At 33.5% G+C, this 18,930-nt stretch overlaps 2 protein-coding genes and 1 long non-coding RNA gene across 4 annotated transcripts in view; 1 reads left to right on the top strand and 2 right to left on the bottom strand.

The window, feature by feature from the left end:
• Window positions 1–7,422, bottom strand: part of LOC107848405 (protein DA1-related 2-like) — a 19,865-nt gene extending 12,443 nt beyond the window's left edge. Inside the window, exons 1-5 of one of the 2 annotated variants that reach the window (XM_047398763.1) lie at window positions 7,144–7,422; window positions 6,501–6,616; window positions 5,135–5,212; window positions 1,659–1,746; window positions 1,396–1,537 (exon numbers count right to left, since the gene is read on the bottom strand). In XM_047398763.1, coding sequence (XP_047254719.1) covers window positions 1,396–1,537; window positions 1,659–1,746; window positions 5,135–5,212; window positions 6,501–6,616; window positions 7,144–7,171 — 452 coding nt within the window. In that variant the 5' untranslated portion in view covers window positions 7,172–7,422. The remainder of the gene's footprint in view (window positions 1–1,395; window positions 1,538–1,658; window positions 1,747–5,134; window positions 5,213–6,500; window positions 6,617–7,143) is intronic. The other variant, XM_047398764.1, reaches the window with a different exon arrangement.
• Window positions 7,423–8,111: 689 nt separating this feature from the next.
• Window positions 8,112–17,460, bottom strand: LOC107848114 (ribulose-phosphate 3-epimerase, cytoplasmic isoform). Its single transcript, XM_047400118.1, has 8 exons — window positions 17,283–17,460; window positions 17,070–17,199; window positions 12,569–12,657; window positions 12,389–12,450; window positions 9,173–9,270; window positions 8,866–8,958; window positions 8,696–8,737; window positions 8,112–8,512 (listed from the first exon to the last, which is right to left on the bottom strand). Exons 2-8 carry the CDS (start codon window positions 17,181–17,183, stop codon window positions 8,366–8,368), a joined length of 645 nt encoding a protein of 214 aa, XP_047256074.1. The 5' UTR covers window positions 17,184–17,199; window positions 17,283–17,460; the 3' UTR covers window positions 8,112–8,365.
• On the top strand, window positions 13,930–14,605 carry LOC124888463. Its single transcript, XR_007046619.1, has 3 exons — window positions 13,930–14,079; window positions 14,183–14,245; window positions 14,346–14,605. It is a non-coding gene; the product is annotated as an uncharacterized LOC124888463 (long non-coding RNA).
• Window positions 17,461–18,930: the final 1,470 nt, after the last annotated feature.

Below are 18,930 nucleotides of genomic sequence, written 5' to 3'. Positions count from 1 at the left end.
CCCGCCTAAAACCATCCATAGCTAGTGTCTCACACCTCCGCACTGGAGCATTAGAGCCCCTTCTCATCACGTGCCCGAACCAACGTAACCTCACTTCTCGCATCTTGTCCTCCACCGAGGCAACTCCCACCTTCTCCCAAATAATCTCATTCCTCACCTATCTTTCCTGGTATGTCCACACATCCATCGCAACATTCTCATCTCCGCCACCTTCAACTTTTGGATATGGGAGTTTTTAACTGGCCAACACTCCGCTCCATACAACATAGCCGGCCGGACTACCACTCTGTAGAACTTACCTTTAAACTTCGGAGGCACTTTCTTATTACATAGAACTCCCAAAGCGACCCTCTATTTCAACCACCCTGCCCCAATACGATGGGTGACATCCTCGTCAATCTCACCATTGCCCTAAATCATAGACCCCAGATACTTGAAACTCTCCCTCTTCTGAATGGCCTGAGAGTCCAGCTTCACAACCTCTCCAGTCTCCTGCGACACACCACTGAACTTACACTCCAAATACTCCATCTTAATTATACTTAACCGAAATCCTTTAAACTCAAGCGTCTGTCTCTAAATCTCCAACTTATCATTAACTCCATCCCGAGTCTCGTCAATCACCACATCATTTGCAAATAACATACACCAAGGCACCTCCCCTTAAATATGTCGCATCAAAACATCCATCATAAGGCAAATAAAAATGGACTAAGAGTCGATCCCTGGTGCAACCCTATCAAAACTGGAAAGTGCTCTGAATCTCTACCTACCGTCCTCACACAAGCCTTCGCACCATCATACATATCACGAATCGACCTAGTGTACGCCACGGGCACCCCTCTAGCCTCCAAGCACCTCCACAGAATCTCCCTGAGAACTCTGTCGTATGTTTTCTCAAGATCAACGAATACCATCCTGAAACTGCTCCACTAATCTCCTAACAAGGTGAATGGCCTCAGTGGTCGAGCGACCTGGCATGAAACCGAACTGATTCTCATAGATCGTCACGATCCTTCTCATCCTCAACTCTACCACCCTTTCCCAAACCTTCATAATATGACTCAACAACTTAATACCTCTATAATTGTGGCAACTCTGGATGTCTCCCTTGTTCTCATACAAGATAATAACTAAACTAAAAATACAAGAAATAACAAAAGTAATAATACAACTAATAGTATGGCTAATAATACAGAAGAGGGAGTAAGAAAAATAAAAATATGAAATAGTTAAGACACTTAGGAAAATGTTTTACTAAAAAATGATATTTTTATTAGTTGCCAATTTTCTCGTCCCTCAAATATAGTGATTATTAATAGTTAATGGTACTCAAATCTCAAACTATATAATGCAAAACTCAACATCTCAATCTTGTAAACATAAATCAGTTACCTACAACCTCTGGCATTGTAGTCCCAAGGAGCACATGAAGGAGCATATGGAGGAGGATATGGAGGTTCTTTGGATGGGTTTAGGTTATCATGGAGCGATCGTGCTAGGTCCTCATCATTTTCAGTCCCCGGTTTCTTCTGTCCTGTGACAAAGAGAAACATGCTCACAGTGATATATTACAGTCAACAAATAACTGACCCACTAAAGAGATCTTTGCAAGGAAAGAATAGAACATGCTCATTAGACTAGTAAAATATAAGTACCATTTGGTCTCTGTGAATCTTTGGCGAGAGAGCTTGCAATTGATTGATCTAGTTCCCCTTTTTCTCTACCGGCCCAATAGTGATCATCCTGTTAACTTTTATTATGCATTAGCAAACCATTCTATCAAAGATGATATGTAGTTCAACATAGAAATACGACGAATTTCAGTTTTGATTCCCCTCACAGAATGAGGAGGTAATTATGGGCTAATATCAGTTTTGATGATACTAGCAAGTAATCAATGATCTAACTTGAGAGTGGAAAAATGCAAAAAAACTTTTCTTTCTCTAACTCTAATAGGCAATATATCTTGAAGAACTTCAAGAACTTGACTAAACATCAATCATTTTGGCAATCAATTTGCAGGATGTTTAATTCACAAATTATCAGCTTCGAAATTCATTGGCTAGAATAAAAAAATGAACACATAAGTAATTATCAATATTCTAGTATTCGAATGACATAAACTAGCTAAGTATATGTGAAATGTCTTTAGAACCAAAAAAAACTATACTAAATTGTTAGTTTTTTGCCTGAATTTCTTACCAAAATTAATTTTTTTTTGAAAGGAAAATAAAAAGGCATAATACATAAATATGACCCTAAACTTGACATTAAATTATAACTTTGATAGTGCATAAATAAGACCTTTAACTATTCAAAACCTGAACAAATATGACCTCCGATTTTGCAACCCCATGCGTGAGTTTCACTCGCACTTACGTGGAAAGCTCATCCAATCACACGGTGTCATGTCGTTAAAAGGGCGGACTTGGAGGGAGGTCATATTTGTACAGTTTTGAATAGTTAAACGTCATATTTGTGCACTGTCGCACCTAGCTTTTTTTTATAAAAAAAAAAAGCCACTAGCAGGGATCGAACCCGCGCAGTAGGCTGAAGGAAGCGCCCAAGAAGAGCAAATAACACCACTGGACTATCTAAGTGTTGTTTCATGTGGTTCAACATTAATATACGTACATAAATATAGATTTTCTACCTTATATATACAACGTAATTTTTTTACCGATGGAGTTCGGGTGAACCCCATGGCAACCACATAGGTCCGCCCCTGCGTTAATTTAATAACGTTTTGATAACATTAATTTAATGTTAACATTTTAATAACGTTAATTTGATAACGTTAATTTAATATACTACTACTTCTATTCTTAATAACGTTAATTTAATAACGTTTTATTAAAACTATAATTTTTTATTATTATTATTATAGTTTCATCTTTAATTTAATATTTAAATAAATTATATTTAGATATATTATATAACATAAATTCGCTTTTTGCTTTATAATAAATGTACATACCCGTGCGATTTTTTCGTATGAGACTGACCCACCTAATTAATAAATCTTTAATATTACTCTTTTTCCGCAATGACAAGAGAAATTAGATGTCATTTTCATCTTTGAGCCAAAAATAATGAAAAAAGAATAGTGAAAAGTCATTTAAAGGTCATATTTGTGCAGTTTTGAATAGTTAAAGGTCATATTTGTGCACTGTCAAAGTTTAAGGTCAAAGTTACAATTTGGTGTCAAATTTAGGGACATATTTATGTATTATGCCCTTAGATTTTATGCTGGACGCACCCAGTTTTGCGTGTTGAACAAGCGTTTTGCCACGTAGGATCGGAGGTTATATTTGTGCAGTTTTGAATAGTTAAAGGTCATATTTATGCACTGTCAAAGTTTAAGGTCAAAATTATAATTTGGTGTCAAGTTTAGGGTCATATTTATGTATTATGCCAAATAAAAATATCCATAATTATTTTTATTTTTCCTAAAAAAAAATATAAAACTTTTTCATATTTTGCAAACCTCTTTCTAAGAGGAAAGATTTTAGAACAATGGAAAGATAGGAAGCTTGGAGAGCTAATGGAAAGAAATGCGTAAGAAATAGAAGACCGCTTCTCATAGCATAACACAATATCATACACAATGTAGTCATTTAAAGAGTTTTGCTTAGGGGGAGATTTTCTCCTTTTTTAAGTTTTTCAATATTAGTTTATTAATTTATAATATGTAGGTCGTTTGACCAAATCATATCAACAATATATTTTTTAGTATGTTTTTTATTTGTCATCTGAATTATCACCGTCTTGATTTGCAAACTATAAGCTTTCACATGACGCCCTCTCGATTTCGAACCCAACATAAATAGCATCATGGCTATAGATTTATATCTAAAAGATGAAAAACTTCAGACAAAAATATTTAACCAGCATTCTATTTGACCACATTTGGCGTTGCAGTACAATTAAGTATTTTATAGGAGGAGAACACAGCAAGATTGTAAGGAGATTAACCCTTGCAAAGAATAACAAAAGAGAAATAACAGAGAATTGGGAGGATACCCTTAAAAAGAACAGACTACTAATATTACTATTGCACGTTAAGTAGTTATTCAAGATACACACTGTTCCTACATAAATCTGTCTGAAAAGTATGTTCCCCAAAATTATTTTTAATAAAGAATTAAATTAAATTAAAAAAGAAAAAAAAGTGCATTAACAAGCCTGTTGGCTAGTATTGCAAAAATTGCAGACTGATCAGGTCTTCACTAGTCATGCATCTTTTTGTTTGTCAGATCGTTATCGAGAAATAAGCCTGTAAAAGGCCTGCCTCAACATTTTCCAGATATAACTGGATTAAGAAAAGTATAAGGTCTGCATCTATTGCAGCTGGTATACTATATATCTTTTTTTTCCTCCATCTGGTACGCCATTACGAAGATTATGTTCTATCAGTCACCTATATGACTATTTTGTTCCACCTCCATATATTCCTAAACACAGGCATCAAATCCACTGGTGCATTCAATTATTACCAATATATCTATGAAGCAGAAGAGAAAATAAGTGGAATGGACTTGGCGAATATGTCTGCAAGATGATCATTTGGCCACACAAACTTCATGACGATGTCTGTGAAGAGTATTCTAAAAAATGACATTCAATATCTATATGTTTGGTCCGCTCATGAAATATTTTATTTGACACATTGTGAAGTACAACTTCATTATCACACACAAGTTCCACTCCTATTATCTCTCCAAATTTCAATGAGTAGTTGCTTGATCCATATTAGTTCACATGTCGCCACTACCATGACTCGATTATTCTGCACTAGACCTAGCAACCATATGTTGTGTCTCACTTTTCCAAGGTAACAAATTTCCCCCAACTAGAACACAATATTCATAAGTGGATCATCTATCAAAGGGTGACTTCTCATGTCCTCTGTCTCCACAAAGTAGTCCTATCTCTGGAGCATATTTTACGTATTAAGGAATGCAAACAACTACATTCCAATGACTGTCATAAGGAGAATCTAAGAAATGACTTACAACACCAACTGGGAAGGCAATTGCATGTCGAGTCACAATGAGATGGTTTAACTTTTCTACCAGCCTTCTATAATTTTCGAGATCATTGATGGCCTCCCGACCTGGTAGGAACTTACATTTGGATCCATGGGAGTATCGGTAGGCCTACAATCTATCATCCCTATCTCTTCAAGAAAATCACGTGCATACTTCCTCTGTAAAATGGTGATTCTTGATTTAGATTGAGCAACCTCAATGTCCAAGAAATACCTCAATGAAGCAAAATCCTTAGTCTAGAAGTGCTAAAAGGGTGATGTTTCAATTTGGTAATTCCCTCATCGTCATTATTTGTGATGACCATGTAATACCAAATAGCCATAACTAATGTAAGCACTAGTTATATATTGGTTGAAAAAGCGTGTCAAATAAGGTACTAGTAATACACAAAGCTAATGCATGCATTATTTTTTGGCACAATAGACCTCATATCACATCTATTGCCTTCAACTTTGGGTGTGCACAAGTAGGCATTTAAACTTGTATAAAGTTGAACGAGTAGACACACATGTCCTATATGATGTCCTACGTGGCCAATTCTTGTCCTACATGGCATCCTACGTGTATTATGCCACATAGGACATGTGTGTCTACTTGTTCAACTTTTTACAAGTTTAAGTGCCTACTTGTGCACACCCAAAGTTGAAAGTCATAGATGTGATTTGAGGTTAAGTTAAAGGACATGTTTATGTATTATGCCTTATTTTTCTAATGCACTCCACCAAACGACCCCCTAGTGTATACTGTTGTATACCATGTGTATAAGCATTGTTGCTTAACCAAAAAAAAAAAATAAGCATTGTTGCGGAAAAAAAGGCTTAATATGAAAACATGACTAGTAAATTTAATATTTTGTATTGGACTATACATTGAGGTAAAAAATCCTTTCAATAATAATAGGAAGTATTCATATTTCATAGTTCATTATATCAGGGAGAAGTAGTTAGAAGGGACAAATAAGTTTCTCAATTAAGCCGCAATACTTTAGGACAGCCCGGTGCACTAAAGCTACCGCAATGTGCGGTGTTCGGGGAAGGGCTCCACCACAAGGGTGTATTGTACGCAGCCTTACCTTGCATTTCTGCCAGAGGCTGTTTCCAAGACTTGAACCCGTACCTCCTAGTCACGTGGCAGCAACTTTACCTGTTACTCCAAGGCTCCCCTTCAAAGTCGCAATACTTTGAATGTTAAAAATTGGATAAAAGTGACAATTTTTTTTTTTAGCAATTCCTCAACTTTTTTACTTTTACACTTAACCTTACAACTATAAAAGTTATCCCAACAAATGTCGAAGTTGTCTCAACAACTGTGTGCAGCTGTTGAACAATTGAATAGTTGTTGGGACAACTAATGCACGTGTTCGACAACTGTACACAGTTGTTTGAAGTTACGGAATCTACTTGTCTCATTTTTTTTTTTTATTGAAGACTTAAAAAGGTATTGTACCTCATTTTTCTTAAAAGGGGGCCTAACCATGTTGCCTTCTCCTAGTCCACCGTTGTTGGCTGACCCAGCCTTGAAAAGCTTACTTAGCCATTTCTTAAACCTTGATTTCCTCCTCTCTGCTTATGAAAAAAACAAAAAGTGAAACCTCAGATAGAACAAAGAGCCCGTTTGAACTTTGAATTGTCTTAATTTTAAATGTTTTTAATTCAAAAATTATTTTTAAACACTTTTAAAGCGTTTGAGTAAATTTAAAAAGTGCATTTTGTTAAGCTAAAATGTCAAAAGTCCTCTTTCAATTTAGAAATTCTAAGTTATGATTTTTGGCTTACAATGCTAAAAATAAGCTAAAACCAAAAGTGACAGTGATTGGTTAATTTAAAAAGTGCTCGTAAATACTTTGTTTTAAGCTAAAATACTAAAAATAAGTCTAAAATCTTTTTAAGCCAAAAATTTTAATTTATAGTTTAAAATACCAAAGATAAGCCGAAAGTTTTAAATTAGAAATACTAATTTACGAATTCGGACTTAAAATGTTAAAAATAAGTCAAAAGCATTTAACTTATGACTTTGATAAGTCAAAAGTCAATCCAAACTGGCACAAAAACCAATTTGATTGAAAAGGTTGTTGTGAAAGAGAGATTACCATGTGGTGAAGGCTGAGAGCTATACATTGGATGAAGGAATAGTATGGGTTAAGAGAAAGAGGGGAAGAGAAAGAAGGCATAGAAGAAGAGGAGGAAGAGAATAAGAAGAATGGCATCATAGAATATGTGAGATGATAAGTAAAAGAGATTATTATTCTTTGGGTTGAGAGAAACAAATGGAAGTAAAGAGATGTTGAGGAATCTGCTGAGGAGGATTTGTGATGGAAAGGTGAAAAGCAAACCTCTCTGTCTCTCTATATCCTGCTCAACCTTACATTTTTTTTCTCATTATTCATTATTTAATATTCTTATTTAATCCTTTTATCTTACCTTGTATAGTAGCTTTATCTGGTATCTAACTTTTCTAATAGGTTGATCCTTTAAATTATTGATGTGTGAAATTATCTAACAATGAAAAACGATACAATCTATTCAAACTTAAAACAATACGGTATCATACCATCTATCCAAACTTGTATTCGTTAAAACAATACAAACTTGTATTAATTAAAACAATACAGTACCATACATTATGATACAATATGTGACAACCGTAACACAGTTAGAATATTTGGAGGTATTCTTCTGAAGAGCAAATTCGTGGTGGTACGAGTGAGAGTAATGTTCTTTTATTGAAGTTATATTTTTGTTAATAGAATTGTAGTAGTTTATTGTGCCGATTAATTAAGCAGAGGTTGTACCAATTTTGATAAGTAATACTAGTCTTATATTATGTTGTGTTGCACGCCCCCACCCCACCCCACCCCCCCTTCCTTACAACATTTATACTATTATTATTGTGATGTGATTGAATCTTTCTCAATCATCCTGATTGGAACTTGTATGCAACACTTGTTTGAAGGTAGATACTAGAATCACATTTTTCACCCTCCATAACTCCTTTCTGTTTCTCTGCAAATGAAATTGTGAAAATTTATGTGATTCAACATGGTAAGGAGGTATCATATTGGACATGGACACCAACTAAATTCAGTAACAAATATTTCATATTGTTCAAATACACAACTTGGATAACTCGATGCGTGCAAGTTTCAAGAAGATGTGACAAAATACATGTTTAATAACATTATTCAACAAATACACAACTTGGATAACTCAACAAGTGCAGGCATCTCGTGATATTGATTCCGCGAACGTGATAAAGATGATATTCACTTTTAATAGTCATTAATACAACATGAAGTGTTGCCTCTTCCAGTATCAACTCCTTTTCTCCACACTGCCTCGCATCAAAGTTATGACTTGTGCTGGATCTGGAGCTCCAAACACTGAACTTCCCGCAACTATGCAGTTTGCTCCAGCTGATGAGGCTGCCTCAATAGTTGAAGGTCCTAAACCACCATCCACCTGTATCACAATAGCTCATACGAATGATAAACTGACTTTGAAAAAAAGTTTAGTGTTAAATCACGTCTTGACAACATGATAATTCAAGAAATGGAAAATGCATGAGGGAATGGTCCATGAAAACATGGAAAGAGTTGGAATATCTAACACAAGAATAAAACCATCAAGAAACGAAAAGCTCACCTCTATATCAAGTGATGGGTACTTTTTTCTGAGAGTGCGTACCTGAAAATTGAAAGAGTGTGGCTCTTAAGTTTCTTTTTTTTTTAACTGGTAACCTGATGTGGCTCTTAAGATATAATGCAGAAAATGATAATGATATTCATATGGAGAACGCCAAATTGTATTCTCACCTTATCCATCATCTCTGGCATAAACTTTTGTCCCCCAAAACCAGGCTCAACAGTCATAACAAGGACCAGTTCGACAGAATTTTCACCATCAAGCTGTAAAATATACAGGCAAACTGGTGTATCATGATAGATATTTTGAAGATATAATTTAGTTTCTTCCTTTTTACTAGCACCAATGGCAACAAGTGATTTCCTTTTCAAAACTATGTTATATTCTTAGTTCACAACAAGGAGAAGTCAAAAGTACTAAGAAAATCCCAGAGTAATTCGCTAATAAAACTAATAAAATGTGATAATGAAGAACTACCAGTGGGTACACTTCTTCAATTGGTGTACCAGGCTTCAAAGAAACTCCAGGTTTCATGCCCTTTGACTTTATCCGTTGAACAAGCTCCTGCCAGTTATCTGCAAAGAATAATACCTTCATTATAACAGAAATGAAAGGTAATGTTGATAAAATCCGCAGAAATCAAAGATCCATTAGGTGTGAGTATAAAATGTTCTACTGGAAAATGTTGTCCATTTTCAGGTTTTGATTACATTAAACTTGTAAAAAAAATTGTTAATCAAATTGTTTCACAACAAATAGAAGAAAAACAACTCGATGTATTTAGTGCACAAAGAAATTTTATGCAACGACATTTCACCACCACTAATACAAAATATGCTGACATGCAGTTCATTCCTCATTGAACCTTTTCTACTAACTACTCCCAGTTTATGACCTAGTCCCATCCTTTCCCTATATCAACTCAATCAATCTCTGTCACATTCTACTGAACAACTACTAGGGGTGGCAAACGGGCGGATTGGATTGGATTTGGAATCGAGCAAAAATAGTTTCGATTACAATCCGCCCATATAAATAGTGGTAAATATGAATTTGGTCAAATATGGATTGGGTAAAAATGGTTTCAACCCACTTTAACTCCTAAGTCAAAAACTTAAAACTTCTATATCATATCAACTTGACTTTTTTTCCATTTCTTTTTTTTAGTTTTTTCTTTTTAGTTTTTTTTTGTCTCTCTTCTATATGTAGCCTCAAGTTTTTTTTTTTTCATTTTTTTGTCATTTCTTTTTATTCTCTCTCTTCTATCTCTACCCTCTGCCCTTTATTTCTCTTTCTTTTATCTTTTTTTTCCTTTTTCTTTTTAGTCTCCTTTTTTTGTATTTTTTTGTTTTTACTTCTTTCTCGTTTTTTTTTTTGTTGTATTTTTTGTTTTATATTTTTTTAATTTTCGAAGAACATGGTTAAGTCGAGTACAAATTATGGATGATAACTAAAATATCGTAACCACTCAGTATATTTGTTTTCACCATTTTTTTTCTTTTTCCTTTTCTCCTTTTTCATTATTTTTTCTTTTTGATTTTTTTTGTATTTTTTTCTTCAATTCTTTCTTTACGCTTTTTTCTCTCTTCTATCTTTAACTTCTACTACCTCTCTTTCTACTTTTTTGTTTTTTTTTTTCTATTTTTGGTTTCCTTCTTTTTTTTATGATAACGAAAATACCGTAAGCGCATATTGATTTATATTCGCCCAACATTTATAATTGGAGGGTTATGTGGATCCTCAGCCATATATATTTTAGTCTCAACAAATACAATTAATTCATATATTTTTTTTTGGCTTTTCATCCAATATTCGGCACCTGCATTGGAGCCCCGACTAATCCGCATCGGGCGTTGCAGGGCCCATTAAGGTGGCAGCGCTCCCAACAGAATTTTCTCCATACCCTGGATCGAACTCTCAACCTCTGGTTAAGGGTAGAGTAGCCCCATCCACTGCACCACAGCCCATGTTGATTTTAATTCATATACTTATTTGTATATAAATACAAATGATAAATTGCACATATTAACAACTAAACTATTTAAATACAAATAATAAATTTATTTGAAATATATAGTATGATACAAATAAATTTAAAGTAAAAAAAATATAAAATATAAAATGCAATGACAAAGAAAAGATAGGAAAAGAATATACAAAAATACGAAAAATGACAAAAATGACGAACCAAGAATGAAAAAGGGAGAAACAGAAATACAAAAAAAAAGAATGTGAAGAAAAAAGAAATAAAATTGAAAAAGAAAAAAATTGATGAAAAAGAAGAAAGAAAAAAAGTGTAAGAAGCGAATAAAAAATAAGTGGAAAAAAATTGAAAAAGAAAAAAAATTAAAGGAAAAAAGAAAGAAAGAAATAGTAAATTAAAGGAAAAAAGAAAGAAAAAACAAAAGAAAAAAAAAAGAAAAAGAAATGAAAGATGGAAAAACATAATAAAAAAGAAGTGAGACTATGGATTATATTTAATTGATAAGAGATGTCATGAATTATATAGGCTAAATAGGATAATTAGAAGTTTATATTTACTAACCCATGTACAAGCCAATACGAACAATGAAATAAGAATGAGAAAGAGGAAAGCGAAAAAAAAAGAATACAAAGAAAAAAGAAATAAAAATAAAAAAATAAAAAAATAGATGAAAAAATGAGAAAGAAAAAAAAGAAATTATAAGGAATGAGTAAAAAAATTAAAAAAAAAGGTAAATTAAAGGAAAAAAGAAAGAAAAACAAAAAAAAAAAAGAAACTAGAAAAGAAAAGAAAAACTGAAATTTTAAGCATAGGTGGGTGATCTCTGTGTTTAAATGGGTACCCATATTTTACCCATTTTGTCCATATTTGTATGAGCTTTTAAAATGAGTTGAAGTCCATATTTACCCATTTGAAATATGAGTGATTCAATTCACTAAATATGGGTTAAATGGACTCTTTTCACAAATATGGGCTGAAATTGCCACCCCTAGTCTCAGGTTCAATTATTAACAAAGAAAAATACTAGGTGGATTTTTTCCATCTGTTCTAGCCTTGGTGGACAGAATTGCTTGGTACCTGTTGCTGGTGGGAGGCGGCAGGTATCCCATGGAATTAGTTGAGGTGCACACAAGCTGGCCCGGACACCATAGTTATCAAAACAAAAAGGGACGGAGGGAGTAGTGTGTTGTTATTAGCTAGGCTTCAAAAGACAATTGTCATGCAGAACCATATGATCAACTAATATTAGTCATATACTAATATACAGCTTCATATGGGTGGCCTTTTTTGTTGTGTCAAAGAGATTAAAAAGAGCCCTTTTGTAACAATACGAACTACTTTGAACTTTAACTGTCTGTCAACAGAGAAGTTCTTGACAACCAAATGTTGCTATTAGTCATTGGTCAGGCTCTTAAGAAGAGAGCATACTCTTATTCCGTATTCTCTTCTGCCCCTCATCAAAATAGACTTCTGCTTGTTCACCAATGACCATTCATTAGAAACTTCTTTGATACCAGCATCGTCTACTTAAACTTCAAGCCCAAAGGCACAAAATAACCTATTGAAATGGCATAGAGTTGTTGCTTTGATCAAAGCATTGAAAGAATGGTGCATATGACTGGGATCATATCTAAGATACCAGGTTTTAATATTCTACCACTTCCCATTAGGAAGTTCTATGAACTTTTCAGCTATTGATATATCCATACTGATTGCATCCAATGCCATAAGGGAACCATCAATGACATACGTGGATTCAACACCACCTTTGCTGGTTATTTCAGCAATATTTTCCAGTTTTACACGTCAAAATCTGAAATTTTGGTTCCAGTTGCATCACTGCTTAGGTTAGTTTCGTTCACTCTCCCTGAAGCTCCTATTCCAATTACCTTAGCTTCATGTAGGCCATCAAATTCACTGAACCTAAACTTATGGGATGATGTCCACGATGTAATTCCTTTGTCATTTGCTTGAATTTCTGTTACTTTTAAATGAACAAATCAATCCCAACAAGAAAAACAAGGTCAATAACTGTGTAAATAGTTCTCGAAGCCCACAAGTATCCTTCATCTTCCTCCACCCTTAGCAGGACAGACACCAAAATCGTCCAGAGGCCCTCAATTTGCATCAGACTTCAAACGAACTCCTAGTTTTTCATCAAGAATGAACTTTTCATAAGCCCTTATGACTGCACACATGGCATCAAATTTGAACCTCGAGATCTGGTGGTGAAAGCAAGCTTCTGACTAACGAAAAATCAAGTGCATTCCCTATGAGCTTGATATAATCCGCCATTGATACTGAACAAAAATAACACCGGCCCTCTCTGAAGTTTTCTTGTGGATGATCATGCTCTGAGACCAAATGATACAAAATGGAATTTGAGGAGAAATCTTGACAAAAAACCAAGCTAAAGCTATGCTAAAGAGAGCTAAATATTTTCTTTTTGAGAAGGTAACACTGAAGTGGAATTCCATTTTCTCTAAAATGGTTACGTACATAGTATATAAACTAAGAAGCCTAGATAGCTAATGGGTCTTATAGAAACATTTAAGAGTGGAGGTAAATGCATAATTTGGAAGAACTGGACTTAAAGGTCTGAATGTAACTAATGAAACTCGTGTTCTCCTTTTGAAGATCAAGTTTCCAATAGCTGTGTTCTGCTACTGGAAAAGTAAAAAACTGCCAACAGAAACATGGTGTTGAGAAGCTGCTGTAAAGAATTTGCCAAACTATTGAATTCCTCCATTACTTTCCCCTTCAATTTTCTACAAATAATGGGCAACTATAAGCTAAGTGACATATTTGGAGTGTGTACATGAAGACTGGGACATAACCAGCTTCAATGACTGCATAGTTTATTTTAGGATCTTCTTGGTCCATTTAATGAATTATCTTTTGATTATTAAGAAAGAGATTGTATGGTTACTATGTCATAACAGTTAAAAATGTTTATTGTACTTTACATGGAAAAGTAGCAATAGGTTAACATCTCAACATCCATTTTCAAAGAATTTGTGTTTCTGAGGCCGGCCAAATCATGTGAAATTATGACTCCAGGATAAACTTGGTGATTCTACCAGATCAGCCACTTGTTTGACAACTCTTTAGCGTGATGAACTAACTAAATTGATCATGTCCTCAAACTGAAAATATCGATTGGGCTAGAATTCTATTCCAAGTGCGCTTCATCTGTTTTCACTTGGATTGTGTTATTAGTAGTATTTCAGTCTTCTCTTCTTTAGCTCAATGATTTTGGGATGTGAAGTGCTCTTTAAATCTTTCTTTTATTAGGCACTTCATTCATCAACATATACTGAAACCTTATATTGATGCATTGCAGGACGGGTAGGTCAGATAATCAAGTCAAGCTCTGGTTGTATACATGTTAAAATGATGGGTGGATAATCCAATGAAAATTATGCTCATTGAGTTTTTTCATATTTCTAAACATACAATGCATTGTAATACTCTTTCCTTTTCCTCACTTGGCTCTTTTGCAGTCACTTTGTCCCAAATCTTACCCTTGGTGCTCCAGTTATCGAGAGTCTGAGAAAGCATACAAAGTATGACTTCATGAGTGCCCTATGTCAACTTTATTTTTCTTGTCCAGTATTTATTTATCGCACAATGAAGTTGTTCCAAGCGTTGTCTAAATTTCTACAGGGCATATCTGGACTGCCACCTAATGGTCACTAACCCCCTTGATTATGTGGAGCCACTAGGCAAAGCTGGTGCTTCAGGCTTTACTTTCCATGTTGAGGCATCTAGAGGTGGGGTTTACTTTGAGCTCTAGATCCATTTGGTTGTCGTAACTGGTTTTCTACTGAAATATTTGGCGGGAAAGTATTTGAGGGAGAATCACTTTGTGATATTTGATAAGTTAATGATAGTAGTTGTTAGGCGTGGCAATTTCAGCCCATATTTGTAAAAAGAGTCCATTTAACCCATATTGGATCACTCATATTTCAAATGGATAAATATGGACTTCAACTCATTTTAAAAGCTCATACAAATATGGACAAAATGGGTAAAATATGGGTACCCATTTAAATACAGAGATAAAGTTTCAGTTTTTTTTCTTTTCTAGTTTCTTTTCTTCTTCTTTTTTTCTTTCCTTTTTCCTTTAATTTACTTTTTTTCTTTTTCATTTTTTTTATTTTACTCATTCCCTATAGTTTCTTTTCTTTCTCATTTTTTCATCTATTTTTTTATTTTTATTTCTTTTTTCTTTGTATTCTTTTTTTTTTTGCTTTTTCTTTTTCATTCTTATTTCATCATTCGTATTCGCTTGAGACCTACATGAGTTAATAAATATAAGCTTTTAATTATCCCATTTAGCCTATATAATTCACAAGATCTCTTATCAATTGAATATAATCCATAGTCTCACTCCTTTATTGTTATTTTTTTATATCTTTTATTTCTCTTTCTTTTTTTTTCTCCTTTTTTTTTTGTTTTTTCTTTCTTTTTTCCATTAATTTACTATTTTTTTTCTTTCTTTTTTCCTTTAATTTACTTTTTTTTCTTTTTCATTTTTTCCACTTATTTTAAACTCGTTTCTTACACTTTTTTTCTTTCTTCTTTTTCATCATTTTTTATTTTTCAATTTTATTTCTTTGCATTCTTTTTTTTTTTTCGTATTTCCGTTTCCCCCTTTTTCATTCTTGGTTCGTCATTTTTGTCATTTTTCTTATTTTTTATATTCTTTCCTCGTCTTTTTTTGTCATTGCATTTTATATTTTTTTACTTTAAATTTATTTGTATCATACTATATATTTCAAATAAATTTATTATTTGTATTTAAATAGTTTAGTTGTTAATATGTGCAATTTATCATTTGTATTTATATACAAATAAGTATATGAATTAAAATCAACATGGGCTGTGGTGCAGTGGATGGGGCTACTCTACCCTTAACCAGAGGTTGAGAGTTCGATCCAGGGTATGGAGAAAATTCTGTTGGGAGCGCTGACACCTTAATGGGCCCTACAACGCCCGATGCGTATTAGTCGAGGCTCCAATGCAGGCATCGGACACCGGATGGAAAACCAAAAAAAAGTAGATGAACTAATTTTATTTTCTTGAGACTAAAATATATATGGCTAAGGATCCACATAGCTCTTGAATTATAAATGTTGGGCGAATATAAATCAATATGTGTTTATGATTTTTCGTTATCATAAAAAAAAAAAAAGGAAACCAAAAATAGAAAAAATTCAAAAAAGAAAAAAAATAGAAAGAGAGATAGAAGTTAGAGATAGAAAAGAAAAAAAAACGTAAAGAAAGAATTGAATAAAAAAATACAAAAAAAATCAAAAAAAAATGAAAAAGGAGAAAAGGAAAAAGAAAAAAAATGATGGTGAAAATAAATATACGGAGTGATTACGATATTTTAGTCATCATTCATAATTTGTACTCGACTTAACCATGTTCTTCGAAAATTAAAAAAAAAAACAAAAAACATAAAATACAACCAAAAAAGAAAATAATGAAAAGAAGCAAAAACAAAAAAAATAACAAATAGAAAAAACGAGACTAAAAAGGAAAAGAAAAAAATGAAAAAAGAAAGAGAAACAAAGGATAGAGATATAGAAAAAAAATGAAAAAAAGAAAAAAAAAAAAGAAATGACAAAAAAATGAAATAAAAAAAAACTAGAAGCTACATATAGAAGAGAGAAAAAAAAAACTAAAAAAAAAAATGAAAAAAAAGTCAAGTTGATATGATATAGAAGTTTTAAGTTTTTGACTTAGGAGTTAAAGTGGGTTGAAACCATTTTTTATCCAATCCATATTTAACCAAATCCATATTTACCCATATTTATATGGGCGGATTACAATCCAAACTGTTTTTGCTCGATCCATATTTAACCCGTTTAAATCCAATCCAATTCGCCCGTTTGCCACCCCTACCTGAGACTTTATGGTGCTCAATCCATCTTCGTTAAACCACTTCGCCACACTCTTGGGTCCCTCCGTCTCATATTAGTTGGTCATCTTACTAAACATATATGCCTTAAATTATTAGATCACTCACTAAATCAAATCAGATAAAATTAAATAAAAAATTTCCATTTTACCCGTGCAATTAATATATTCTTTAGAAGTTCCAAAATGTCTATTCATATGCCCTATGAATATTTTTCATACCTTTAACTTTATGTCCATTAATATGAACAAAGGATATAGCAGTATAATCGATCATTCCATTTATGATTTCTAAAGCACCGCGCAAAATGGAAAGTGCTCAATTAAAATGGAACGGAAGTAGTATTAATTAATTAATTATGCCTCGCTCTCCGATTACTAGCGTGAACTATATGAATCCTCTATATTGCATACATCAATCAATCAATAAAAATAAAAAAAAGCAGTAGTCGAAAAAATTACCATGATGTCCATGTGGAGCCAATCAGCACCGCAATTGAGCATGCGTTCTGCTTCCGATGCCAGATTACCGAAGTCCGATGACAACATCGACGGCGCTATTATTGCCTTCACCATCTTTTTCTTCCTTTTACTAATAATAATAATAACAATAATAAAATCAAAACGAATAGAAATAAATTGTAGGAATCTAATAGAAGCTTCTAGAATACTTGCCGGCCGCTAAATTCTCCGGTCAGTCAAATTCTGGCGCCAACGAAAGTAGTTGTTGCCCCGTTAAATTTTCGGGTCGACCCGCTTTTCTGTCACAGTGAGAGAATTTGTAGGACAAATAAACACAGATCACCTTTCTAAGCTCTACCTACCGTTTTTAGTAAGTCGTTTAGGTAAGGTATAAGGTAAAATAATTTTGAGATAAAATTTACAATTATTATGGTTGAAGGTATTAGTTGGTATGGTGATTATTTATCTCATGAGATAAGTTATTTTATATATATAGCGGAATAATTTTTTTTTAAATAGCTAATTTGGGATAGTTAGTGTAAATTTAAATTTACTCGAATTTGAGGGTGAGTAAAAATAAGCTTCATAGAGTCGAAAAAAAAAAATTTGGTTTCTCATCTGATGTTTAGTGCCCACATTAAAGCTTTGACTAATTCGGATTGCACGTTGCAGGGCCTATTAAGGTGGCAGCGCTCGCATAGGAGTCGAAAAAAGATGTTATTAATTTATGGATACGAATTATTAGGTTAATTATTTTTTAAATGTGAGCTGTTAAGCTTTCTGGTATGTGTGCGATTCAAAGAAACTCTAACCTATAAAGGTGTATTGGGTACGAAGTTTATTCTGTATTTATGAAAGAGGTTGTTTTTACAAAATTCGTCACTTCATGATCAAATGATAATAACTTTATCGGTTACGTCAAGAATCTCCTTCAATTAATGATTTTTAAATGATTCTATAAACGTGTTTATAGGACTATAATTTTTTTATGGAAAAGAGTCAGAAATATACCTAAATTTTGATAAAATTTGTTGTAAAACGCTTCAACTTTGCGGTGGTTCTATGACCCCCTCGACTATTTATTATCGTATTTTTGTGGCATATATTTGTCCAGTTGGACCACTTCAGATCCTTACGCTTCCAGTATGTGTGTATTCACACAGTGGTCCATTTGGACAAATATATGACACATAAATACGATTTATATAGTCAAGCGGGGTCATAGGACCCTGCAAAGTTGAGGCGCGTTACAATAAATTTGACATTGGGTCATTTGTTGGAAAAGAGTCATCCCACCATATATATGGGATAACTTATCCCATCACTATGATGTAAATGGTAGAATAAATAATCTCGATACTAACTAATAGTATCTCACAACAACAACAATAACAACAACAACAAACTCAGTGTATTCTCACAGCGTGGGGTCCGGGAAGGGTAAGATGTGCGCAGTCCATACCGCTACCTCTGAAGAAGTGGAGAAATTGTTTCCGATAGATCCTCGATTCAAGATAAAGGATCTAATAGTATCTCACATACAACAACAACAAAAAACCCAATGAATTCCCACCAAGTGGGGTCTGGGAGGGTAAAATGTACGCAGTCCATACCGCTACTTTCGAAAAAGTAGAGAGGTTGTTTCCGATAGACCCCCGGCTCAAGATAATAATAGTTAACAAGGTCATAGTAATATCTGAAGTAGAATGGATGGCATAATCGAAATAAGAAATGAGAAATAATACAAATAAAGCTAAGAGAGCCATGAAAATAAGAGCAATACGAAAGTAAAAAAAAAAGTAAATAACAAATAAGAAAAGGTCACCCCATTATAATAGCATACACTAACGGCTCCTACCAG

The sequence above is a fragment of the Capsicum annuum genome, chromosome 11 (assembly GCF_002878395.1).
Source record: "Capsicum annuum cultivar UCD-10X-F1 chromosome 11, UCD10Xv1.1, whole genome shotgun sequence".
Taxonomy (NCBI): domain Eukaryota; kingdom Viridiplantae; phylum Streptophyta; class Magnoliopsida; order Solanales; family Solanaceae; genus Capsicum; species Capsicum annuum.
Note: the sequence above shows the minus strand (reverse complement) of the source record. Positions and strands in the feature narration are given on the sequence as shown.